The sequence below is a fragment of the Ictidomys tridecemlineatus genome, chromosome 2 (genome assembly GCF_052094955.1).
Source record: "Ictidomys tridecemlineatus isolate mIctTri1 chromosome 2, mIctTri1.hap1, whole genome shotgun sequence".
NCBI lineage: Eukaryota > Metazoa > Chordata > Mammalia > Rodentia > Sciuridae > Ictidomys > Ictidomys tridecemlineatus.
This window is the reverse complement of record NC_135478.1, coordinates 72586954-72614586: the sequence shown is the minus strand read 5'-3', so window position 1 is coordinate 72614586 and position 27633 is coordinate 72586954. Positions and strand designations below refer to the sequence as shown.

Genomic DNA, 27633 nt, shown 5'->3' with positions numbered 1-27633 from the left:
TTACGTCTCAGAGCCGGACTCAGAGAGGTCTCCAAGTGGAACGCAGCAGCCTGCCCCACTCGCGCCTGCGTGTTGTGCTCCTCGCTGAGCCCGCCCCTCCGTGCCCCGCCTCCGCAAACCTCAGCCCTTACAGGATGGCTCGGAGGCCGCGCCCGGCGGGCCAGCCAATGAAAGTGCGGCGCGCCCCGCGGCACGTGCATCCTTATCCCGCTTGGCAGGGTGGGATCTGGCCCATCCTAGTGGCGTGGAGCGCACCGGGCGGGGGCGCGCGAGATGGGGCGGGGCGCGGGCAGAGTGGTGCGCTGATTGGCCGGCGCAGCGTTCTGAGGCCGTTAACGGCGGCTGGGCCCGGCAGCTGCTCCAAAACAAAGGGCTGGCGGCCCGCGGGGCGGCGGCGGGAGGATGCCTCGCGCTTTGCCGAGGCGCCAACGGCCGCAGCGCGTCCCGGGCCACGCCGGGGCCGCCTGAGAGCAGAGCCCGCGCTGACCGAGGCCCGGGCCGGATGGGCGCTGCGGGCCGGGGCACGGACCGCGGAGCGGCCGTGAGTACTGGCGGGCCTCGTTACAGTTGCGCGGGCGGTTACTTTGTGGCGACCCTAGGGTACTGTGGTTGCGGGCGGGCCTGGGAAGCACCTGTTGGGCGGGCAGGGGCACGAGAGAGGCGGATCCGTTGACTTTTTTGTTCTGTTCTCATTTTCGGGTGTGTTGATATTTGGTTCACTCCATTTGGAAATACACCACAAAGCCTAATCTTTGGTTTTCCCCGCCTTCTCTCCACCTCCCCGCCTCTCCCGGCCCCTTGCCCGCCCCACCATGCTGAGGTTTACTGGACATGAACTAGATACTTAGTGTTTTGGGTTTTTTTTTTCTTTCCTTTTTTAAAATATAAAAGCCGCAATTGAGGAAATAAGAACAAAAGATGTCTCCAATGAAGGATTGTTTATTGCGAGGGGGACGTATTTTCAAGTTGCCCACACGAAGATCATAATTAAAATTAATTGTCCTTGGTGTTTACCACTTGTGGCTGTAGGCTTTATTAATGCAGAGATTGCAAAAGCCAGAGCTTGAGAACCCTACGAAGTAGGAGCCACCACCCTCCCTTACCTGCTGTTGATTGACGTCTTTGATGTCTAAATTGTGTGCTCAATTCTAGTACAGAAATAAGGCCAAAATTCCTGTTCAGATAGATAGGTTTATGGACATGAAAGACATCAATTTCCCCACCCCAAACCCTTTGGGTTCTGTTACGTTTCTTTCTCTATCCAAAATGTACAGGCGTGGCCAGAATGTTATTCTTTTCATCCATTAGCCCCCGAGCCCCCACCCCACTCCTAAATTTCTCAAGTGCTCAAGCCAATCTTACATTCTCTGTGAAACCTTACTATTTGCTTCACCTGCCAAGCTGCCATCTCCCATCACATACGTGCCCTTTAGCTTCTGCTGTTTTCTAGTAAACGTAGCAAATGTATGCTGAGCACCTGTTCCATGCCAGAAGCTGAGCTTGATCCTGGTACCATTGAACCTTACAATCATACACTGGTTGCCCCATCATTAGCCAAATGCTCTAGGAGGGCATTGTTTGGTGGCATGTTTGAGGAATGCTCATGCTCAAAACCTATACCTTTGTGCACATCCATTTGTACCCTATATGTTTAGAGTGGCTTCTCCTTAAGGGACTAGAGCAAATTCCTGCCATATCACATACATGTACTAGCACAGGATCTGGCCAATACTAAGGCACTTGAAATAATCATTGAATTATCTTAGTTACCAATCTGAACAATAATCTTTGTTTTTTGATGCTGAGGAGGGAATCTAGGGCTTGTACATACTAGTCAAATACTCTACCACTGAGCTACACACCCAGCCTGTTTTTTTTTTAATATTTATTTTTTAGTTGCAGTTGGACACAATACCTTCATTTTATTTAATTTTTATGTGGTGATGAAGATCGAACCCAGGGCCCTGCACATGCTAGGCAGCGCTCCACCACTGAGCCACAACCCCAGCCCCCCCCCAGCCTATTCTTAAAATAAACTTATTTTAGAAAAACATAACAGATTTTCATAAAAGTTACAAAAGAGCTGGGGTTGTGCCTCAGTGAAAAGAGTATGTGCAAAGCATGGGTGAAGCCCTGAGTTCAATCCCTGGCACCAAAAAAAAAAAAAAGTTGTAAAGATAGTGCTGTCATTTCCACTATACCCCTCATCCAGTTTTCCCTAATGTTAAACCATCCTAGGTTGCTGTGGTATATTTGGTCAAATTAAAAAATAATAATAATTAGCTGGGTACAGTGGCACACACCTGTAATTCCATCAGCTTGGGAGGCTGAGGCAGGAGGATCATAAGTTTAAAGCTAGCCATGGCAACTTAGCAAGGCCCTAAGCAACTTGGTGAGACCCTGTCTCAAAATAAAAAATAAAAAGGAGTAAGGATATGGCTCAGTTTTTAAGCATCCCTGGGTTCAATCCCTGGTACAAAAAAAAAAAAAATTAAAAACTGGTCTGGATCCGTTCTTTAAACTCCAAACATTAAATCTTTGCATTTTGAAGTACCAAAGTTGCTACAGCTGTTCGTGTAATATCTATCCTTTGATTCTTGCCTCTTTTCACTGAGTTCCACAAGCATCTTGTCAAAGAGCAGGGATGGAGAGGGCAAAGGACTGCTGTGTACTTTTAGTGTATTATTTTCCCTGGGAAGGCTGATCAGTGCACTAAATGTTGTTTAGAATATGAAGTAGAAATCCTCCCTCTTGCTTGCTTTCCAGCAGGGGTGATCCAACCCCAGGCCTCTATATACTATGTAAGCACTTCAACTGAGTCCTCCTGCTTTAAAACTATTCATTCTTTTACTCTTTTTTTTAAATGAGTAATTAGATCTGACAATCAGTGATGCCTCTAGAGAATGGGAATTTTTAAATTTTTACTTATGTATTTACTTTGCTGGGGATTGAACCCAGGGCCTTATACAGGTATTCCACCACTGAGCTAAATCCCCATCTAAGAGTGCAAATTTTGACAAGAGAATTTTTGGGGGCAGGTACCAGGGGTATTGAATCCAGGGATGCTTAACCAGTGAGCTACATCCCCAGCTCTTTTTATTTTTATTTTTCTCCCTAAGTTACTTAGGGCCTCACTGAGATGCTGAAGCTGGCCTTGAACTTGTGATCCTCTTGTCTTAGCCCCCTGAGTCACTGGAATTACAGACATGTGCCACCAGGCCCAGCTTGACAAGGGATTTGAGTTAAAGTTGGAAAAAGTTCTGAATACAAGACATGGAGAGCTAAGAATAATGGGGTGGGCAGTATGAGATGGATTCAGGAAAGATGTCAAGGGGACAAAATAGAGGTCTCTGCCAACCTCCAATGAGAGAGACATTGTTCTACTGAAAACCCATCATCAGGTGAAAATAAAATGGGAATCCTGGAGCTAACCCACAATTAGGAATTCACCAGGAAGGATTTAAGAGACCGTACTCCCCATTATTCAGCAGGTCCTCTGATACCTTCAGGACTCTGGGATGAGGGCCAAGATTCCTTGTGCGGTTTGTAAGGTGTTGAGCTTGCTAGTTCTTTGCCTTGCTGTAACAATGACAGTATGTTTCTATTGTGAGGCATTTGCCAGGCATTTTGAACTGTGACCAAGGACCACCTTCCTTAACATTGTGATTCTGTGGGCAGCCATATGAATTACTTATTACCCCATGTTATAGATAAAGTAACAAAGATTGATTTAAGATCCCAGAGCCAACAAATATACCGCATATTTTGTATGGAACCCGCTTTGTCCAGTGGAGGTATATCTCTGTGGTAAATCTCACCTGCTCATGCTTATGTGGTACCCTTTGACTTCCCAGTGTTATTGGCATACACTCCCCTGAGCATAGGGCCCTTCTGCAGTTTTTTGTGACTCTGGCCTTTCTCTTCCCTTGTCAAAAGACAGGGCTTTGGATGTTTTATTATATTTTATTCAACATGTGACTAAAAAAAATAGTTTAAAATTCCCAGCCTCTTCCCTTCCAATTCAGCCTTCTAGGGCAGCCTGTGTGTACGTCCTACTTCTTCCCCATTTTAATTCTTTGCAAGGAAACATGACACTTCTGCTAGAATATGTATCAGGTCTATGGCTGTTGCAAACTTACTAGTGGTAGAAATAAGAAAGAATGCATTTCAGATTCTTTGGAAAGAGACTGACTGCAAGCACATTATCTATAGTTTTGTGAGAGATATGCAGGACTTGAGCATGGTGGAAAAAAGAGATGGAAAAAACAGGTCTTAAAGCTAGAGGTGTCAGGACCACTGGGTGGTGGAGGTGCCAGACACCCTTGGTTCCCTAGATAATGGGAGCTGTTGAGAGACCACAGCAGACCAAAGGAGCTCCTTCTTAAGGCAGTTATGTAATTGGTACTTCTTGCCCCTCCCAGTGGGACCTGTGGTCCACCAAGGCTGCAGTATCTGAAATGTGGAGAAAGCCTATTATCCTGTGATTCATGAAGGAAGGAAGTGGATATGTGTTTGCAGAGGAAAACTGTTGTTATGGATAAGGAAATGCAGCAGCTCCTAAGACAAACGGTACTAGTGCTATTAACCTTTGATATAAATCCTTCCAGGCCTTTCCCTGCCTGTGAGTGCATGTACTCTAAGAGTGATTTTTGTTGTTGTTGTTTAAATATTTTTTTAGGTGTAGATGGACACAACACAATGCCTTTTTTTTTTTTTTTTGGTGCTGAGGATCGAACCCAAGTCCCGCCCATGCTAGGCGAGCACTCAACCACTGAGCCACAACCCAGCCCCTCTAAGTATGATTTTGAATAGTCAGTGCATACTCTTGGCATCAAAATGGAAAGGTACAAAAAAGCAGAGAGATGGACTGGGGATGTGGCTTAGTGGTAGAGCACTTGCCTAACATGCACAAGGCCCCAAATTCAATCCTCGGCACCACAAAAAAATAAAGCAGACAGTGAAAAAAAAAAAAAAAAAGTCACCCTTCTCTTCCCTTCCAGTCTCTAGCTGAAGCCTCAATTTGAAGTACTTCTGATACATGCTTATTAGTGCATTTGGTCAGTCTTTTGATTAGACCTTGAAGTGGCTTCTAATTTGAGATTATTGCAGGCAAATTGTGACTACTTATATCCAGGTATTTGCACATGAATAAGACAGTCTGAAGGTGAACTCCTGGGATGGACCCTCCAGTGTTCAGAGGTGCATGCCCAAGAATGCTAATGGGAGTTGCCAAACAGATACAGCAGTGTTATCAACTTTTCCCCCCACTAAAGAGAGAAAGTCTTGCTATGTTGTCCAGGCAGGCCTCAAATTCCTGGGCTCAAGTGATCCTCCCACCTCAGCTTTCCAAGTAGCTGGGACCACAGACATACACCACCATGCCCAGCTCAAATATTTTTAAGCTATTGCCAACCTGCTAAGTGTAATAAAGCTATCAGTGTGCTGTCAGTCCGCATTGATGAGTGAGGTTGCACATCTGTTTGTGTGTCTACAGGCACAGTGATCTAGTCTTTGGGCTCTCCAGCTTTGAATCCAGCTCCACAGCTTACTGTGCAGCTTTGAATAGGTTGGTTAATCTTTCTGGGCCTCAATTTCCCCATCTGCACAGTGGGACTTAGAACAACACATATCTCTTAGGATTACTGTTAACTTGGGTGATTCTTATGCAGTAAAATCCTTCGAATAGTGTAGGCATTGACTATTAGGCTCTTTAGGAGCTGTTGCATTTCCTTATCCATAAGCTGGCAGTTTTATCTGTTGTCTCTTTCTCTGTGATGGCAAGTTGACTTTTTACCTTTTTAATCCCTAAAACAGTGCTATGTTAGTGAGTGGTGGGAAAGGGAAGCCAGCAGCAGAGAGGCCTTTTCCCCTGAAGAAGGAAAGGCCTCAGAGCTGGAACTTCTGGGACAGAGCAGCTTTAGAGGAAGGAGTGAGGTTGGGAAACCTCTTCTGCCTCTCATCAGTCACTTCTCCCTGGGAACAAGGACCTAATATCCCTAGCACATATCACCTGTCTGAGATCCAACCTTCTTTATGAGCTCTGGCTTACATGGCAAGGCCACATGAGTACACATCATGTCTTTTTTTTTTTTTTTAATAAGTTGTCGATGTACCTTTATTTTATTTATTTTTATGTGATGCTGAGAATCAAACCCAGTGCTTCACACATGCTCAGCAAGTGCTCTACCACTGATCTACAACCCCAGCCCCACATCATGTATTTTTTGAGCAAAATGTTAATCCCTCTACTTCCTGGAACTCTGTGTATATCAGGCATACCTGTGATTTCATGGTCAAGTCCAGCAGAGACCCCAGTTCTAGTTAACTCACACGTTCATTCTTCTTTTTTTTTTAATATTTGTTTTTTAGTTTTAGTTGGACACAATACCTTTATTTATTTATTTTTATGTGGTGCTGAGGATCGAACCCAGAGCCCCACACATGCTAGGCAAGCACTCTACCACTGAGCTGAGCCACAGCCCCAGCCCCCACACACTCATTCTTTATGTGCCTGATATCCTTTCACCTCACAACCTAGAACACTTTGGGGGTAAAGTTATGGGAGGGGCCCAACTTATTTACCAGGTGGTAATGATGCTGAAGCAAAAGTAAAACTTCACAGGGACTAGAAAGAACCAGAGCTGTGATTGACATGAGGTAGGGGGTGAAAGGAAACAAAGTGCCCATGGCCCAGGCAGTCTGCACCTCATCCCATAAAGAGTCAAAAGCTGCTGGCATTTGGTATCATTCCTCAGTGTTTCTGTCTTTAGAAGTGTGATAACTGCACCATATGGACATGGGCCTGATTCACATTCTCTTAAAATAATTTCTGTGCTTATTTTTGGAGAGGAACTTCTAGAACCCAGAACAATGTTTTTACTCAAAAACTTACCCCACATCAATATCTTTCAAAGGGATGGTATTTGCCCTCCAGACTTAGAGAATCACAGTTTTTATTTGCTTGTTTTGTTTCTCAAAGTGTTTCACTGTTCCCCAGGCTGTTCTCAGATATGGGCTCAAGTCGTCCTACCACCTCAGCATCTCAAGTAGCTAGGACTACATGCATGTACTATCATGCCCAGCTTTCCAATGGATCCTGTTGTAGAAGCCCATTTGTACATTAATTGTTTGAAAACTTGACCATGATTTCACCTAAAGTGACAGTGAATGTATGATTTAAAAGCAGATTTAAGGGCTGGGCTGCTGTTCAGTGGTAGAGTGCCTGCTTAGCATGTGTGAGAGACACTGGGTTCTCTTCTCAGCACCACATATAAATAAATGAATAAAATAAAGATCCATCAACATCTAAAAACATTTTTTTAAACATCAGATTTAAGCTAAGCATGGTAGCACGTGCCAGTAATCCCAGCAACTCAGAAGGCTGAGGTAAGAGGACTATGGGTTCAAGGCCAGCCTCAGCAACCTAGTAAGACCCTTAACAACTTAGTGAGACCCTGTCTCAAAAAGGATTGAGAATGTAGCTCAGTGGTAAAGCACTGCTGAGTTCAATCCCCAGCATTAAAAACAAAAAATAGTCAAAGACTGGAATGGTGGTTGCCTGAACTGGGAAAAATGGAGACTTATTAATTGATGGGCATAAAGTTTGAATTAAAGTAAAAGAAATAAGCTGGAGAGATCTACTGTATAGTCATCATACCTATAGTCAACAGTGTACCTTGTGCATAAAATTGAAAGGGTAGATCTCATTTTAAGTATTCTTACCACAATTAAAAAGAGTGCTATTCCATTAGAAGGTAATGCAGAGTTTAAAATGAGGGGTATTGGCCTTTCTGTGAATAAAACTGCTATCATCTGTTCAAAACCAATGAATAAAGTGAAAGGTAGTTTCTGTAGCTGTCTATTCAGGTCACTTTAGTGCTTCGCCACAAAAGACCTGAAAAACCAGTTTTCGAGTAAGATTCCTATCCCTGATGGCCCTTCACTTCATACCATTATAATTAAGTATGTTTATTAAATGAAAATCCAGGGAAAGAAGAGAAGAGAGAAAACAGATTTATTTAATGTCATTTCAATAGAAAAATGTAGATAAAATGTTAAAACAAAGATTCAACATGAGTTTAATAAGTAGAACCAGTACAAGTTCATTCTTTTCTTATTGATGGAACATGGATTTGAATATACTACTGGCCAGCTCTCTTTTCATGTCCTCATGGAAAGTTGAGATACATGGGAAAAGGAGTGGAACCAGGAGATGGAACTGGGATCCATGTAAGGTGGTATCCAGTTAACACTTGTCTCCATGACCTCCTGGGGCATGTCAGAGTTTATCAAAGATGGGAAGGAGGCCTGGATTCAAATTCATGAAGGATCCAATAGGTCCTAGCAGCACAAAATCTACAAAATGTAAAGTATTGAGCCTACATTTGAGGTCTTGAATCTTGAGAAATTCTTGAATCTAAAGAAATCCAGGGAAAAATTCAGGATTGGCACGACATAATAGCAGTTCATGGGGGAAAACAGTTAAGGGTTGGGAATCACCAGTTGGGAATATCCAATATAATCAGACTTCTTCAGGAATTTTTTAAAAAAAATTTTGGTACTGTGGAATCCAAGGGCACTCTACCACCAAGTTACATCCCTAGCCCTTTTTACTTTTTTTATCCTGAGATAGAGTCTCACTAAATTGTTCCAGGCTTGCCTTGGACTTCAGTCCTCCTGCCTCATCTTCCTTAGTACCTAAGATTACAAGTGTGTGCCTTCGTGCCCAACTGTAGTTTGTGGGGGGTACTAGGGATTGAACCCAGGATCGCTTAACCACAGAGCTACATCCCCAACCCTTTTTTATTTTGAGACAGGGTCTAACTAAGTTGCTAAGACTATCTTTGAACTCGGGGGATCCTCCTGCCTCAAGCCTCCTGAGCAGCTGTTATTGCAGGCATGCGCCACCATGCCTGGCGTACAGTTTCATCATCATCATTATTATTATTACTATTATTATTATTTTGGTACTGGGGATTGAACCCAGGGGCACTCCCACTGAGCCACATCCTCAGCCTTATTTTGTATTTAGAGACAGGGTCTCACTGAGTTGCTTAGTGCCCCACTATTTGCTGAGGCTGGCTTTGAACTCATGAGCTGCCTCAGCCTCCGAGCTGTTGGGATTACAGGAGTGTGCCACTGTGCTCAGCTACTAGGTTATTTTTTTCAATTATTATTATTATTTTTTTAGTTGTAGATGGACACAATACCTTTATTTTACTTATTTTTATGTGGTGCTGATACATGCGATTGTCTCATACATGCGAGTGTCTCATATGTGCGAGACGAGTGCTGTACCACTGAGCCACAACCTTAGCCCCTACAAGGTTATTTTTCTTGTTGGCTATTCCCTACATATATTTTTGTTTTTCCTTCCTTCTGTCTTTCCTGTACTGGGGATTGAATCCAGGGGTACTCTACTTCTGAGGTATATCCTTAGCCCTTTTTATTTGAGGCAAGATCTTGCTAAGTTGCCCAGCCTGGTCTGGAACTTGCAGTCTTCTTGCCTCAGCTTCCCAAGTAGGTAGGAATTGAACCTGAGGCCTCACATATTCTAGGCAAGTGTTCTACACTGAACTACTCCCCCAGCCTGCCTGATTATTTTTAACTCTGTTACTCATTGAAAAATTACTTGTGGGGATTTCTAAAGTCTGGATACAGCTACTTCCTCCAGACTAGATTTATGCTTATTTTTGGCAGGTACCTCATCTAGGTTCTTAGAACCTTCTTACTGATGGGATTTGAACTGTAAATTCATTTTAGAATTATCTTATGCTGACTACTTTGTAAAGTGGGTATCCTCATCAGACTCTGCACCTAAGGCTGACCTTAGACTTGTAAACAGAAGCTCAAGTTTGCTGAATTTGGGCAAATGCGTTCAGAGCATGAGCAACTGCCATACTTAGCTCATTCCTCTGGGTTCTCCCTTCCTAGAGGGAGCCAGAGTGTTCCTCACTATCTTGTAAACCCCTTTATTCTTTGAAGAAAATGTCCTAAGCTGGGTACAATGGTGCATGCTGTAATCCCAGCTATTTGGGAGGCTAAGGCAGAGGACCATGAGTTCCAGGCCAGCCTCAGCAACATGGCAAGACTCTCTCTCTTATAAAAATTAATGTAAAATAAAATATCATTTTGTCAGCATTTTTATTCTCAAAAGTGGGAGAATTGGTACAAATATATGTTGTATCATAATTTTATAAATGGAAATTGTTTGTTTTCATTTTTTTTGTAATTATAGCTGGAAAGCATGTCTTTATTTTATTTGTTTATTTTTATGTGGTGCTGAGAATTGAACCCAGTGTCTCACATATGCTAGGCAAGCACTTTGCCACCTGGAAGTTGGTTTTTATAAAATCTTAAACCATATATTTTTTTTGGTTTACTTTTTGTCTTTTAAAATTTGAACTGTATATGGTAACTAACACATTGATAATGAGTCTAGTTAGACTATTCTTTTGGAAAACTTGAAACCCATTAATGAATGCATGCATATATACATACACACATATACATGTGTACATGATACACATGTCTATATAATTAAGTTCCTCCTGAAATTCACATTGCACATGTGAACAACTGAGTTGAGAGTATATTGTACTGAGTTAAGGAGTAGCTGCCTCTAGGGGACTCATGCATACTTTCATATATGTGACTAATGTGTGGAGGATCCAGGCTGAGGGCATTGGGATATGCAGCCCACAACAATACCAGAATCAAGCCACTGCTCCAAAAATATGGTCACATTCAGAGGTCTGCAGCTACAAGAGCTCTCTTCTCTGCTCTGGGAGCCTTGGACAGTGACCATCAGCCATAGCTTTGTCCCAGAACATCTCTCCCTCAGGATGAGGAGGCACATTTACATCACAATAATGCTTGTAATGACACAATCTATATTGTTTTGTGAATGTTTCAGTCTCCATAATATATCATGTGCTCCTTCAAATCAATAAGGAAAAGATCAGCAACTAATAGAAAAAATGAAGAAAGACTGAAAAGGAGTGTCACAAAAGAGGATGCCTGTTCATCAGTATGAATGACCAGGTTAAAGCAAATTAAAGCCACAGTGAGATGTTGCTTCATACCACCAACTGGCAAAAAATTTAAATGTGATCATATGGAGTTGGCAGGGAGGAAGATATGACCATATCAAGTGGCAGCAAAAAAATTGTCCACTGCTGGCAGGGTGTCCTTATCACAGCATTTGGAAGTGTGGCCTAGATGCATGTAATTTTGACCTGTCACTTCCTAGGATTGCACCAACAATGTACCTGCCGGTGTCCCAGGAGAGATGCCATCCATGGTAGTATCACACAGTGGCCCGATCTGGGAGCCATCATGTGTCTATGAACCATCAGTGGCTACATGCACCAGGCATATCTGATGAGAACACAACATGGGTACCAGGTGAAGGGAGGCCAGCAATCAATGGGAACATGGGCAGACTCATCCATGCCTCTACAGAAAAGTCACAGCGCCATATTCAGTTCCTAACATGGAAGACATAGTGGTTTTGCCTAGGGCCACACCACATACATGTTGTGTCAAGGCAAGCAGAGAATGATAAACACAGGTCCAAACTGGGTGACATCTCAGAAGGGGACATTGCAAGGGCACTGTGGCCTAGTAGTGACACGGTCCCAGTTCCATAATGGGCAGCAGACACATGAGTGTCATATATATTTATATTATTTGTATTTTTTGTAGTGGGGATTGAACCCAGGAGTGTACTATCACTGAACTACAACCCCAGCCCTTCTTATTTTTTGCTTTGTGTCAGGGTCTCACTAAGACCCCGAGTTACTAAGTTGCTCATGCTGGCTTAGAACTTTCAGTCCTTCTGCCTCAGTCTCCAGAGTACCTGGGATTTTTAGGCATGCACACCTAGTAAACTTGGGAATTCTGTGTCTGTCTGCAGCTTGTATGTTTAGACACTGTGTTCTGCCCATTCACAGGAGGGCACAGGAAGAATAGGCATACTGTTTGAAGCAGAAGTTCTTTGCAGGCCAGGACAGGAGGTGCCCTGAGGAGGAAGAGCAGACCTCCTGGGCCAAAACTGCCTAAAGACTCATGCTCCCATGGCCATATTTTTAAATTTGGAGAAAATTTTTCTCTTGTGTTTATCCTGAAACAAAGTCTTCGTGTGCTTCTCTCCTGCAAGACACCTGTCACAAAGACTGCCCAGCCAAGGTGAGGCTACTCAGAAGAATTTAGCTTCTGTCCTGGTGGCAGTTATGGCAATATCAGTCATGGGCTCACCTTCTTTCTTCTTTTTTTTTTAATATGTTTAAAATGTAAAAGTGATATATGAAAAAAACCATTGTGGTTAATACAAATCACATGTACCATCTTAATCACATTTAAGCATACAGTTTGCTGGCTTTAAGTACATTAACATCATTACACAACAATTACTACCATCCATCTCTAAACTCTTCATCATCTCAAACTGAAAGCTCTGTCCCATTAAGCACTAACTCTCCACTCCTCTCCTTAGTCCCTAGAAATCACCATTTGACTTTCTGTCTCCATGAATTTGATTAGGTATCTCCTAAGTATTTGTCCTTTTGTGACTGCCTTATTTCACTTAGCATACTATCTTCAAGATTTATTCATGTTGTAGCATGTGCCCACATTTCCTAAATGTGGGCACATGCTACAACACGAATAAATATTTAGTTTTTCCTTTAAAAAACTAAATAATATTCTATACATGACATTATACATGACTCATCTGTTCATGAATACTCGGGTTGCTTCTACCTCTTGGCTATTGTGATAATACTGCTGAAAGGACTTGGGTATGTATGTCTCTCTGGACCATATATGTTTGAGTTGGCTTTTGTGTTGCAGTGACCAAAATACTTGACAAGAACAGTTGAGAGGAAGAAAAGTTTATTTTGACTCATGGTTTCAATCCACAGTTGTCCAACTCCATAGCTCTGGGCCCATGGTGTGGCAGAAGGAAGTGGCAGAAGGAAGCAGCTCTGGGGGCTGGGGATGTGGCTCAAGCCGTAGCGCGCTCGTCTGGCATGCGTGCGGCCCGGGTTCGATCCTCAGCACCACATACCAACAAAGATGTTGTGTCCGCCAAGAACTAAAAAAAAATAAATAAATATTAAAAATTCTCTCTCTCTCTCTCTCTCTCTCTCCTCTCTCACTCTCCTCTCTCACTCTCTCTTAAAAAAAAAAAAAAAGAAGGAAGCAGCTCTGGACATGACAACTAGAGAAATAGAGCAAGCTGTGCTCACCAAGGACAAAATACAAACCCTAAAGTCACACCCTAAGGGACCTACTTCCTCCAGCCACATCCTATCTGCCTACAGTTACTGCCCAGTTAATCCATTAGTGGATTAATACATTAATTAGGTTGTACCTCTCATATACCTATTCACTTCACTTCTGAAAATTCTTGCATTGTCTCACATTAGTTTTGTGGGTACACCCCATATCTAAACCATAACAATATGGTAATTCCATGCTTGCTTTTTTAAAGAGCCACCATAGTGTTTTTCATAGCAGCTGCACCATTTTATTCCCACCAGCAATGCACAAGAGTTCTTATTTCTTTGTATGCTTGCTAACATTTTTTATTTTCTGGTTCTTTTTTTTTTTTTTTTTTGCAGGGGTTGAGGGTATTGGGGATTGAACTCAGGGGCACTTGGCCACTGAGCCACATCCCCAGTCCTATTTTGCATTTTATTTAGAGACAGAGTCTCACTGAGTTGCTTAGTGCCTTGCTTTTTGCTGAGGTTGGCTTTGAACTCATAATCCTCCTGTCTCAGCCTCCTGAGCTGCTAAGATTATAGACTTGCCTTTCCTTAATGATTAGTGATGTTGGATATTTTTTCATGCATTTACTGGCCATTTGCATATCTTTGCCCATTTTTTACAAATATCTTTATTTGTTTATTTTCATGTGGTGCTGAGAATCAAACCCAGAGCCTTACACCTGCAAGGCAAGCACTCTACCATTGAGCTATAGCCCTAGTCCTTCTTTTTTTTTAATATTTTTTTAATTTTTATTTTTAGGTGGACACAATATCTTTGTTTTACATTTATGTGGTGCTGAGGATCGAACCCCGTGCCTCGTACATGCTAGGCGAGTGTTCTACCGCTGAGCCACAACCCTAGCCTCTAATATTTATTTTTTTAGTTGTAGTTGGACACAATACCTTTATATCATTCATTTATTTTTATGTGGTGCTGAGGATTGAACCCAGGTCCCTGCACATGCTAGGCAAGTGCTCTACCGCTGAGCCACAATCCCAGCCCTTCCTGCCCCTTTCCCCATTTTTTAAATCAAAATTTTTTTTTTGATAGTGGTTGTTGATTGCAGTTCTTTTTATATTCTGGATATTAACAACTTATCAGGTATGTTTGAAAATACTTTTCGTTCATTCTCTTGGTTACTTTATCACCCTATTGATAGGTTCCTTTCAAGTACAAAAGTTTTTCATTTTCATGAAATCCCATTTGTCTATTTTTTTCCCCTTTGTTACCTGTGATTTTGATGTCAGATCCAAGAAATTATTGCAAAATCTAATATCCCAAGCTTTCTCCCTATGTTTTCTTCTAAGAGTTTTATATAGTTTTTAGCTAATTTTTTCATAGAGTTTTATGTGAGGGTCCAACTTTTTTTTTTTCACATGGCTATCCAGTTTTTCCAACATTATTTGTTAAAAATAGATTCCTCTCCCCCATTGAATGGTCTTGATGTCCTTGTCAAAATTTATTTGACTGTATTTGAATTTAAATCTGAATTTATCTCTAGACTGGCAGGTAATTTATTAAAGTTTAGTTAGTACTGGATCCATCAAATGTCTTAGTGCTTTGAGTCATTATTCCCGGATTTGGGATGTGTCCAGTACTGCTGCTAATCTCATTTAGGAGTCCATGTTGGCTGCATTTTCCTTTTCCTTCATGTTTCCTAAAGCCAAGCATGGTATAAGATGTATTTAATCAAATGTTTTTTCCTCATCTATTTGTATTTAAAATTAGTCTACTTACCACCTCTAACTAAATATAGAATGGTTAACAGTATTCTTTTTAAGTACATTTAAAGAATAGATATTGGACCGGAAATGTAGCTAAGTGGTAGGTACTGGATTTGATCCCTAGCACCACCAAAAATAATGAAAAGTGAGATCTTTAATTTCTAGTCTTGCCCCCCTCCCCATTCTTCAAAACACATAAATTCTAAACATAACTCCTTAATAATATATATTTTATTCTTTATATAACCCATAGCTATGTCTGATTTGTTGACAGGTTGTGACATTTTTTTCTTGTCCCAGCTGTGTGGACAGTGCCACACACCCTTCCAAACAACAACGGCTCTTGCGTGCATTTTCCAGTGTTTCTTTTGTCAGAGAGTCCAGCAGAGCCGCAGGTCTTCAAGTGCCAGCCCTGAGCTGAGTGAGGAACACCCAGCAGAAATGGTGAAAATGACCAAATCCAAAACGTTCCAAGCTTATCTACCAAACTGTCACCGAACGTACAGCTGTATCCACTGCAGAGCCCACCTGGCCAATCACGACGAGCTGATCTCCAAGGCAAGTGGTTTGAGTTAAAAAAAAACTCATGAAACACACTTAACACAATTATCATTTGTCATCATGGTACTTACTTAGTATACCACATGACTTCCTGAATTTGCTGTGTTGTAAAGGTCTACAGCCTTCTGGGCAGTGTTGGTGAAAGTTTTGTGCATGATTAAATGTGGCTACAACAACATCTTTTTTTTTTCTAATTTTTTTTTTTTTAGTTGTAGGTAGACATAAACTTTTGTTTTATTTACATTTTTTCTGTGGTGCTGAGGAGCACACTCAGTGCCTCATACATGCCAGACAGGCACTCTGCTACCACTGAGCCACAACTCCAGACCCTACACCAACATCTTTATTGTAATCTTGGCACAATAGATGGGTATTGGAGAACTGGGCATCTGGAATTCTTGTAGATTACTAAGAGCACGATGAGTCAGTTATTTGTCAAAGCAGTGAAATTAATATGAAATCAGAGAACATGAAAGAAATGAAGTCTATAGAAAATCTGTAGGACTAGTTTAGAGTAATTAACAAGGAAAGAGGCTGCTCGGATAAATGCCCAGAGCACTGGGTGTAAAGCTCAGTGATAGACCACCTGATTAGCATACCCAAGAGCCTGGGTTCCATCCCTAGAACCAAAAAGAAAAAAATATAAAGAGAAGAAAATGCCTAGGGGGACATGCCCACCTGTGCCATGGTATGTAAGAGCCCACGACTAAAGCTGTAGGTGGTCTGTACCTCCAGACCCAAGACATAAATAAGCATCCTCTGGTTCCTCATTCTATTGAGCTCTTTATTAGCAGATGTGATCATTATAATCAACCAGATGTGAACATTTAGAATAATACAAATATAATGGAAAAGCGAATATTCATTCTGGGAACCAATCTTCACCCCCCACCTATCTACCTGGGCTATTTTGAAAGTCTCATCAGGAAGTTGCACCTTCCAAGAATCTCTTCGTAGGTTTATTGTTTAACTCAATTTGAATAACGTTTATCTCTTGCATTTTCAATAGTAATAGATGTTATTTCTGTTTATCATCTGAAATAAAACATGTTAAACAAGGCAGATTTTCTGCTCTCTTTGCTTTTATGGCTCCTTTTTCCATCCAGAACTCTCAGGAAAGTGGTAGAAGCTCCTGAGGCACCTCATTTTCTGAGATAGGTGCAGTGTGTAAAAAGGTGTCATGAGATAATGACTGGCAGAGCACTCTGGGCCTTCAGTTAGGGACTGTGGGGCTTGGTAATCTCACTGAGCAATGACACCTGCTGTTAGCCATGACCTTTCACCTGAACAGATAGTCAGGCACCAGTGTGGTCTTTTTTTCTGGAGCATCCTGGGTGTATCAGTCATTAGAGATAGCCAGAAGGAATTTTAAATGCTTCCTTCAAAGAACCCTAGACCATAGCTGTTTTTAACATTACATCAAGAGCAGAAGGCAAGCACTCTACCTCTAAACTACTTCCTTAGTTGTTCCTATTTTACATTGATACTGGGTCTGGCCAAGTTGCTCATGCTAGCCTCAAACTTGGCAACCATCCTTCCTCAGTCTCCATTAGCTGGGATCACAGGAATGTACCACCATACCCATCCCTCTCCTGGCCCTAATTTACAGACGTTAGCTGTCCCACATTCTGGTCAGACTAACACCTGAATCTGAATTGCAGAGCTGCTTCTGTCATTTCCTGTTGGAAACTAAAGACTTGCATAATAGGCAAGAAAACTAGTCTAGAAAACTGAAGGCTAATGAGGATGTGCAAAAGTTCTCCCCCTTCTCCATACTGGTACTGAGGATTGAACCCAAGGTTGATTCACCATTAAGGTATATCCCCAGGGTTTATTATTTTTTGAGGCAGGGTCTTGATAAATTTCCAAGGTCAGCCTCAAATGTGCAATTTTTGTGTTAGCCTCCCAAGATTGTTCACTAGGATTATAGGATTGTGCCACTATGCCTGGCCAGGATATGCAAAAGTTCTATAAAACAGTTATTAGTTAAATTGAACACAGAATGATATTTCAAATCCTAGAAAATCACTTAAGGAAATACCCCTTTTAAGTCTGAAAGCTATATTGTAAAATTAAAACATTCCTGGTTGGCTGGGTACTTGTAGCTCATGCTACTGCTTAGCATGCTAGAGGCTCTGGACTCAACCCCCAACACAAAACAAAAACAAAAACTCAAATGTTGTTTGCATCAAGTGAGGTAGAAAAAAGTCAGATCTCAGTGGCTTAAAATAAAGATTTATTTCATGCTCAGATGAGAGATGTCTATTAAGGTCAAGCAGGTGCTCTCCCTTTGTTTTTTGGTTTTTGCTTTTAATTTTAAAAGAAATTGCTTATAATTATCCATTAAAGTAATACTTAGCCAGGCACAGTGGCACACACCTGTAATCCTAGTGGCTGGGGAAGCTGAGGCGGGAGGATCCACGAGTTCAAAGCCAGCCTCAGCAATTTAACAAGACTTTAAGCAATTCAAAGTCTGTCTTTAAATAAAGTACAAAAAGGGCTGGGAATGTGACTCAGTGGATAAGTGCCCCGGATTCAATCAAATATAAACTAATGCTTATTGGGCCAGGCGTGGTGGCACATACCTATAATCTCAGTGACTCAAGAGGCTGAGACAGGAGGATCACAGGTTCAAAGCCAGCCTCACAAGTTAGGAAGACCCTGTCTCAAAAAATAAAAAGGAGTTGTAATCCCAGTGGCTCTGGAGGCTGAGATAGCCTCAGCAGCAGTGAGGCGCTAAGCAACTCAGACACTGTCTCTAAATAAAATACAAAATAAGGCTGGGGATGTGGCTCAGTGGTTGAGTGCTCCTGAGTTCAATCCCCTATACCAAAAAATTAAAAATAAAATAAATTTTTAAAAAAAGACTTTTGTTGCTCAGTGGTTAAGTGCCTCTGGGTTCAATCTCCTATACACACAAAAAAAAGTACTGGGCCAAGAGCTATGGTACACACCTGTAACCCAGCCGTTCAGGAGGCTGAGGCAGAAGGATTGCAAGTTTGAGGTCAACCTGAACAATTTATCAGGACCCTATATCAATAAGATAAAAGGGACTGGAGATGTAGCTCAGTGATAGAGTGCCTGCACAAGACCCTGGGTTCAATCTCCAGCACCATCAAAAAGGAAAAAAATATATATACAAAGTAAAAGGAGAATTGGTCTTTCCGCCTGCCTTGTTTTACCTCTCTTCCTTGCAGTTAGCCCTCTTAATGGCTTGACAATATGATGTTTTTTCTTTGGTCTATAGAAACCACATTATTCACTCTAAATGAAGAGTTTACACTGACACTTATTTTACACTTAATTTTTTGTAAATTTCTTTCCATTATACTCACCAGCCTGTTCCCCATCCTCTACATGAATCCTGTATATGGATGCCATTGTTTACATGATGAGAATCTCCCCGCCTCACCTTTTTTTCCCCCATTATGTATATTGTGACAGTGGACCATTCCTGTCACATTTCCTTATGCACTCAAGCTGATTGGCTCTTTGTAGTAAATTCTTTTGGGGGGGGTACCAGGGATTGAACACAGAGGTACTAAGCCATATCCCCAGCCTTTTTTATTTTGAGACAGGCTCTAAGTTACTTAGGGCCTTGTCAAGTTGCTGAAACTAGCTTAGAACTTGAGATCTTCCTGCCTGAGTCTCCCCAGCCACTAGGATTACAGCAAGCACCACCACGTCCAGCTCTTCATAGTAAATACTTAAACGTGGGATTGCTGGGTCATACAGTTTGTGCCTTTTCTTTTTCCTTTATCTTTTGGTACTGGGGATTGAACTCAGGACCCTCAACCACTGAGCCACATCCCCAGCCCTATTTTATATTTTATTTTAGAGACAAGGTCTCACTGAGTTGCTTAGTGACTCACTAATTTGCTAAGACTGGCTTTGAACTCATTATCCTCCTGTCTAGCTGCCTGAGCTGCCCGGATGTGCCTTTTATATTTTGATGTTGTCAAATTATGTCCCAGTAAGCATTCCTCACAGCCTTTTGACTTTAAGTTAAGGTGATGGGCAAAAAAAAATTTGGTTTGCATTTCTTTTGATTATTTTGGAGGTTGACCATGCTGTGTGAGTCATTTGAGCCTGGCACCAAAGCAGATGAACCCTCCCATGGGGCATTTTTTCCTATTCAAGAGAGGCACACTACCTTACTCTGATTCATTTACATTGAACCATTTTTGAATATATGAATATACTAGATCAGTTTCTTGGCTGGTAACATTTTGGGGTGAGATGTCACTGGAAGATCATTGACTCCTGGGAAAGGATCATGTTAGACCATGACCATTTTTTGGTTTTGTTTTAGACTAACTTTGAACTCCTTCCCTTAAGTGATCTTCCTGCTTGAGCCTCCCAAGTAGCTTAGACTACAGGTGTATACCATTATGCCTGGTGCTGTATTGCTATGATGTTCCAATACAGTCACTTTCAGAATGTTGGAGCAACAGAGTAATTCACTTCCCAACTCAATATGGATGAAAAATCAGTTTGTTCACCTCATTTATTATTAGAGTTTTGGAGGGGCATCTGTCCTGTTCTTTGTAACCTCTTCTGGTGGAGTTAATGGAACCTGGTTAGCATGGTGCTATTTCCACAGGACCACCAAGACTGAGCAGCTCTCTCACCTTGTTCCACAATCATTCCAGAATGCAGAACTCCTCAGGGTCTTATCACAATCAATCTTCTAAAACACCTTCTTCTTCTTTACAGTCCTTTCAGGGAAGTCAGGGAAGAGCCTACCTCTTCAATTCTGTGTGAGTACTTGCTGTCTGGCAGGTGGCCTGGGGTTCCCATCGTGTGGCATTGATCACTTCTGTCCAACCCGTGTTCAATTATGCATAATGGCTGGAATATATAAATGGAGTTCCACCTGTGGACTGGAATTACCCAGCCAATGCCTTTATATGACCTGAAAGAATTTTAGTTTTCTATGGCTGGGAGTTTTTGAAAATTTAATATAAGGACTTTAGTTTTCCTGCAGTTTGTCCCATGTTGGGATCCTTGTGGGGAGAGAAAAAGTTGCTCCTGGGCCTGGGGGGTGTAGTCTAGTGGTAGAATGCTTACCTAGCATGTGTGAGGTCCTGGATTTCATTTTTTAAAAATATTCATTTTTTGATTTACAGTAGAAGGGGTAGAGAGAGAAAAGGGGAGGGGAGGGGAGGGGAGGGGGGATAGTAGAGAATAGGACTGACAGCAGAATACATCAGACACTAGAAAAGCAATATGTCAATCAATGGAAGGGTAACTGATGTGATACAGCAATCTGTATACGGGGTAAAGTTGGGAGTTCATAACCCGCTTGAATCAAACTGTGAAATATGATGTATTAAGAACTGTGTAATGTTTTGAACGACCAATAATAAAATAAATAAATTAATTAATTAATTAAAAAAATATTCATTTTTTAGTTATAGTTGGACACAATACTTTTATTTATTTATTTTTATGTAGTGCTAAGGATCAAACCCAGGGCCTTGCAACGTGCTAGGCAAGCGCTCTACCGCTGAGCCACAACCCTAGCCCCTGGATTTCATTTTTAGCACTGCAAAAAAGAAAAGAAAAATTCTTTCTCATTAAAGGTGGTAGCTGGCAGGAGGTTGGGGAGCTGAAAAGGTGCAGTGCTGCTTTCTGGTGAACTTTCAATAATTGGGGAGGGGGGCAGGGTGGGAGGAAGCCAGCAGTGGGGCCTGGGAATATGGGCCTTCAGGGTGATCACCTGTGTCCCTACAGGGTGAACGTGGGCTGCGGTCCCGCTGAGGAGAGGGTCCTTCTCACTGGGCTGCATGCAGTTGCAGACATCTACTGTGAGAACTGCAAGACCACACTCGGGTGGAAATACGTGAGTACCCACCTCTTCTAACTGGTGTGCTGTAATGTATACAATATGCCACACATGCACACACAGCTTATGCAACTGAGTCAAACCTCCCTCTGGAGTAGTATCCGTCAATGATATATTTTCAGCAGTTTCTTTGGAAGCTGGTTAAGTCACAGGACCAGTCATTCATGGGGCTGCCCCAGGTTCCAAGAGCCTGAAAGGCACTTCCATGAAGGGAGTTCCATTGTTTGGAGCAAGTTCAGCAGACTACTCAGTGTCTGGGCTCAGAGGCAGAAGTTACCCAAAGACTCTTCTCCCAGGGCTCTTCTTTTTTTCCCTGGACCATGAGCTGATGGTTGCCATCTCTGCCCTGTCTCTAGCCTTCATCTCTCCATTCCTTCTCTGATGACACGGTGAATCTGAAAGATGATAAGCCTGGATCTTCTTGCCCACTCTAAGGCCTGTCCTCCTCCCTGGTCCCCTAGCACTCAGGTGTCCGAGGCCAGTGAGGATGATTGGTCTCCTCCTAACACTGTCTGCTGCCCGCATTCATCTGCTGAGCCCTCTCTGTCCCAGGCCACATGAGCCTGGCATGCTTCTGATCCCTTCTGTGTTGGCAGCTTCCAAAGGTCCAACTCTGCCCCAGCTTCTCTCCTAGCAAAAGCCACCTGTCCATCTTATGGAGCCCCACCCTTGACAATACCATTCGAGAGGGCTGTTACACATGGAGCCCTCCTTTTTTAAAGGTATTTGCTACATTATTTGTGGCTCCAGAGTTTTCCAGGTCAGGGCTGCCTGGTCTCCCTCTTTCTTGAATTTCTGACCATCCCTGATCCTCCATAAAATGTGAGGGAACACAGAGCCCTTCTTCCAGAAGCCCTGCTATCCCTTCATGGACACCATACCATGTGTCTCCTCTATGGCTATACCTGCTACTTTCCTACTGCGACCATCTCTTCTGTGCCTACCAGACAACTCACCCTAGTCATTTATGTCCCCAACACAGGTATGTATCATCAGGCCATATACTCAGTATTAAAAAATGATAGGACGGTATCCATTGTCCTTGCATAAAAGGCCTGCTCCTGAGCATTTTTGACCTGTTTTTTACTGATGTCTCTGTGCTTCATATCAATCATATCTCCTAAATTGCCCTATGCATAGTACATGTTCAATAAACGGATTTTTTTTTTTTTTTTTGGTGTGCTGGTTATAGAACCCACAGCCTCAAACCAGCTAAGCACATGCTTGCCCAGTGAGCTATATCCCAAATCCTGGTCTTTGAAGGTTTGAATTAACACTACACAGATGGGCACAGCATTACAGGCCTGTAATCCCAGGAGACTGAGGCAGGAGGATTGCAAGTTCACAGCCAGCCTTGGCAATTTGCAAGACCCTTGTCTCAAAAAATAAGAAGGGCAGTGTACGTAACTCAATGGTAAACCACCTCTGGGTTAAATCCCCAGAACCAAATTAGGGTGGCCTTTAATCCCTATTTTTGTAAGAAAAGGAAAGCCAGGCATGGTGGTACATACCTATAATCCCAGCAGCTGGGGAGACTGCATTTTCTACCCTGTCTCAAAATAAAAATTGCTGGGCTTGTGGCTCAGTGGTAGAGTGCCCCTGGGTTCAAACCTCATCACCAAGAAAAAAAAAAAAAAGGTATAATGAAGTTGAAAAATGAAAGATTCTGTCCTGAAACCTTCTCTCTACTTTTTTTCCCCCCTCCCAAGGAACATGCCTTTGAGAGCAGTCAGAAATATAAGGAAGGAAAATTTATTATTGAGCTTGCCCACATGATCAAAGACAATGGTTGGGAGTAAAGTGGAAACTTTCCATTCTCTTGAATACTATTTTGTGAAAGAGACTGAAGTGTAATGGAGATGTAAGAGCATCCCGGATGACAATATTTCTTGAACTTTGACCTCACAGGCTAGCCGTGCTTTGACACTCAAAGGCCTCTCTTGGCCATCTCCTTGGGTAAGGCATCCCCAATTTGTGTCCTGTTTATGTACATGGTTGTTTCTGAAAGTTTGCAATGATCTTTTTCTAACTTCTCAAGTTCTAGAAAAAGAATTAACCAACTGATGACTTATTTGCCTAATTAATACCTTCTTTTAACCTATGCCTTCAATATAGTTTGGCTGTGCTTTTTCATGTTCAATAGAAATCTAAAACTAAGTCCCTAAAGACCAGAGAGGCAAGGTCTCTTTCAAGAGCAAGTCTCACTTCTCCCTTTTTTAGAGTAAGGTAGCTTGTTTTACCCCAATTCTCAAAACTACAAATTGGTTATTCCTTCTACATGTAAACCGTAAGGCATAGTGTCCATTTAAGAATCTTTCAGAAGCAGTCAACAAATTTATCCACCCAGAGTGGTTTTTTTTGTTGTTGTTGTTTTAGCCTGTTCAAAAATGGAACATAACCAATACATTTTAGATAAGCTATAAATAGAGAAATATGTCTAATGAACATTTTGTTTCTTTAAGGCAATAGATTCCTTATCTAGAAAGCAAGTGAACTAATCTCTAGAAAAGACCATGCCAGGGCCCTGCAGAGGCCATTACTGAGGTGATAGCCTCACAGGTCTGGACCTGGAGGTTTTACCCTCAGTAGTAACAGTGGCTCACAAGTCTGGCAGTTGCTGAATGGCTGGTTCATGTCATTATAAGTAGCATGCTGGACCAAGTATGAAGCTGGATTTCATTTTCTACCTGGACGTACTTGAAGAAAAAGAATTATTTTTGCATATGAAAGAGGTCAGAACCAGCAGGAAAACTTCCTAACTTGAGATTTGCCAGATTAAAATTTCTTTAGAAAAGGTTAAAAATTGCAAGACGGGTTTAAATGTTGTAAAGGAAAGGTGTTTGGCTTGCTGGGTAAGTCACCTTTCCCCTTTCTGGTGCTGTCATGCGGGCTGATGTGGAAGGGACCTGGGCAGTCTCCCAAATGCTGGGTTTCTGTCACAGAATTTTTTTAAGTCATGGCCCACCATCCTCCTGTGCCTCTGCAGTGCATGGGCACTATTCAAGAGTATCAGCCGATCTGCAGAGAATGGAAATTAGAAAACATTTCTAGATGTACAACAATTTGTACCCCAGCTTAGGGCAGAGGGGTAGAAAAAAAGGCTGGTGGTAGGGAGGCAGAGAGCTAGAAGAGCAGTGTGCTTTGATAGCTCTCAGCCTAGCAAATGGCTGTGAAACTGTCTCTGGACAGTTCCAGCTCCCCAGCTGCCCAGGTCCCGTCACCAGTGCAGGCACTGGGTTGCCACCTGGCTCCCATTCAGTGCTCATCCCAGAGCCTACCCTTTGGTGCCATCTCTTTGCCCAAGACTAGATGCTTTGGAATGTGGGAAATGCATTGTCCTGGGTTCAGTGACTTAGTGGGCATGTCACCAAGCCATTATCAGCTTAGTAGGAGTAGCAGTGCTAGGTCACTTTAAGCACATCTTCACCCTAAAAAAGCAAGGACATCTTTGCACAGCCTGTAAGCCTCTGCATCTGGTGGTGGTCCAGCAAGCTGCTTTCTCTTGAGCTAGTCTCCTGTAGACTGAGGCTGGCTTACTGTATTCCTGTATTACTAAGTTAAACAGCTTTCCACCATGAGGTGGCCAGAGCCTGGAGTTGTTGCTCCCAAGATCTGAAATCTAAAGATGCTTCACTTGTGAGTGGCACATGAAGTAGCAAGGTCTGTGGCTTCTGTCCATTATGTGGCATTGTAAAGGGGAAAGACATCTTCCTTAATTGACAAATGAGCACTAAGTGAAAAATTAGCTAACAGTGACTTCCTTTCTAGTCTTCATTCCTTTTGCAAGTGGGAACTTAGCCTTTGAGGCTCAGAGAATGGGAAGAAATGATATGGCTTCACTAGCCTGCCTAGAGTGCAGCCCGAGTACGATTCCATAAATGTTTTACTTAAATTGAAGAGACTTTTCTAGAATTTTTCTGACCCATTTTTGTATATACTAAGGTTATATTTAAAGCTTTTTATATGTTCTGGGCAAGTTTACTGCTCCTTTCATTTGAGCACTTTGGTTTTTGTATCGTCTTTTGTGATGGCATTGATTGAAAATTTTTTACTAGTACTCTTATGACTTATTTTGTACTTTTGTTGGTAATGGATACCAACACAACTTTTATCATTTTTTGTTGATGGTGGTGGTCTTCTGAGAAATATAAGTTTCTTTTTTAAACTGTAAACCAAATGAACTGACCATGAGCTGGCATCAGGGGAAGTAATACTCACAAGACCACAACCAGATGTGCTGGTGAAGTGCTGGAATATTCCACCTTCTTAAATTCCTAAACAATAACTCTCATCCCATGACTTTTATTTATTTAAATTTTTTCCTTGAGAATATTTGGAGTTGTATCTAGGATTATAAATACATTTGTAGTACATTCTGGCACAGTACATTTGCTTTAGAAATGTGGTTTAGTTTTGTCATTTTATATATGTACACTCATAGTATTTTTATATCTTAAAATTTATTCTTTATGGCATCTGTCAGATATTCAAAAGGATCAGAGATGAGATTTTTTTCCAAAAGTCTTTTATTCTACCTGATGATCTCATCAGGCAGTTACAAAATCCAAGTGGTTTAATATCTAGAAGGACATAATTTAAGCTCTAAAATGAACTACAGAAATATAAACCTTCTGTCAAAGGACTTGGTCAGGCCTGTCTTCTGCCCTGGAGGGCAAGTTTGGGTGAGGATATGGCCCTCCCCTTGGGGCAGGTGCAGATCACTGGATAAGGCTGGATGGACAGATGGACAGCAGCCTGGAGGCAGCAGGAAGCTTCGCTTCAAGGAGCAAGGATGATCAAGCTCAAGTGCACACACCGCCTTCAGTTTCCCCTACCCCAAGCCATGCCACTGGCCTTTGGTCCTATGTTTGTGTGAGGTTTATAAATAAAGCTTCTGATGTCAGACTTCTTGTTTTACATGTTGCTCATTGTTGAGGAGGCTGTGCCCTTAATGAGGGATGAGCCCCAGGTTTCCTGCAGAGCTCACCAGAGCAAAGGGCTGTTTTGGGGTCTCAGAGCTGCTGGAGTCCTACTGCTGTATCACACTGCCTGGTCGCCGAGCTTTTGACTATGACCAGAGAAAAGGATAAGAGTACAGTTAAAATGATGGCTGAAGAGGCAGGCAGCACCCTCATGCATGATCAAAGTCAGGTATATAGTCCCCTCCAGCATTCTCCCTTCCCCACCCTGTCTACAGGCTTGTGTCTGCCTAGTCTGTCACTGCATCCTGTTGAGCATTTTCTTGCAAAAGTGAATTATCAGACAAGTGGGCAGGGATAAACTGAGTGATGAAAACCTGGTGGGAGATGTGAAGAGGTATGTAATGGAAGTGCTGCAGGGTCACCAAGGAGCCCACGGTTCTGACTGATGGGCATGGGTGGCTACAGAGGAAGAGGCTGGAGAAGGTGGAGCTGGCCTGTGGGGATGAGGTATAGACCTGTTCTCAGCCAAAGAAAAGCCAGTGGCTGGCATGAAGCAAGATGACAGTGGGAAAATGTGCCTCATGAAGATCACTTGGCAGCAACAGTATGGAAGTGGGCAAGGGCATGCCTGCCATCCAAAGGGCAAAGGGCTCAGGCCTTTGGTGTCAGTATCAGAAGAGCCCAGGGTATATTCTAGAACCAAGAGTGCTGATGGATTCAAGGTTGTAAATGAGGAAAGAGAAACACAAGAATCAACACAAGAATCAAGCCTACGTTAGAATTTTAATGTGATGAGATTGGAAGAGGTGATAGACCAAGGACAGACACATCATCTAATAGGTCTGGTGCCAGAGAATACTGACTTGACACTCTCCCCAGAGGCAGAAACCATGCTCCCAAAGAGGTGTTTAGAGGAAACCAAGGTATCAGGGACTAATATCAGGAGACTAGAAGCTAGGCTGCCAGACTGAAGAGGGAACAAAAAGTGATCAGGAACAGGTGGGTGGAAATTTTTTGGACACTTTTCACAGAAAAATGGGTCAATGGAAGGAACCCTTAAGTCAGGAATGCTGAGAGAACTGGCCTGGCAGAGGAGCTGGTGACTGAGAAGCAGGGTCTCAGCAGTGAGGTCCAGTGCTGTCCCCTATCCTCATCACAACAGGGGCTATAAGCCTCATGGAGGTTTGACTCGGGTGGAGAGACAAGGCAGCTTAATACATCCAAAGGTGAGCATGCCCAGTTCCAAGCAAGGAGTGGCAGAGTATTGTCAAGGCTCTATTCCAGAGTTAGAAGCCCCAGAGCATTT

General features: G+C 42.4%; 2 protein-coding genes across 5 annotated transcripts in view; one reads left to right on the top strand and one right to left on the bottom strand.

Annotated features, from left to right (window-relative positions):
* Positions 1-268: 268 nt before the first annotated feature.
* Ypel1 (yippee like 1) lies at positions 269-26310 on the top strand. Of its 3 annotated transcripts, none has more exons than XM_078038842.1 (5): positions 269-541; positions 15297-15554; positions 20274-20317; positions 21294-21402; positions 23115-26310. In XM_078038842.1, exons 1-5 carry the CDS (start codon positions 503-505, stop codon positions 23202-23204), a joined length of 540 nt encoding a protein of 179 aa, XP_077894968.1. In that variant the 5' UTR covers positions 269-502; the 3' UTR covers positions 23205-26310. The 3 variants fall into 3 exon arrangements, with proteins under 3 accessions (XP_077894968.1, XP_077894967.1, XP_077894966.1); XM_078038841.1 differs by having other exon boundaries at positions 300-541; positions 15357-15554; positions 23314-26310; XM_078038840.1 differs by having other exon boundaries at positions 300-541; positions 23314-26310.
* Ppil2 (peptidylprolyl isomerase like 2) overlaps positions 25849-27633 on the bottom strand; it is a 39687-nt gene continuing 37902 nt past the window's right edge. For both annotated transcript variants that reach the window (XM_078038833.1, XM_005334480.5), the window contains exon 21: positions 25849-26473. The gene's annotated coding sequence lies outside the window, so the exon portion shown is untranslated. The remainder of the gene's footprint in view (positions 26474-27633) is intronic.

Bases quoted from the DNA above. Each gene is read 5' to 3' on its own strand.
- Ypel1 (XM_078038840.1), top strand. From the start codon at position 503: ATGGGCGCTGCGGGCCGGGGCACGGACCGCGGAGCGGCC. The intron at 15,555-20,273 runs GCAAGTGGTTTG...TCTTCTTTACAG, and splicing joins ACGACGAGCTGATCTCCAAG to TCCTTTCAGGGAAGTCAGGG. The intron at 20,318-21,293 runs GTGAGTACTTGC...GTGTCCCTACAG, and splicing joins GCCTACCTCTTCAATTCTGT to GGTGAACGTGGGCTGCGGTC.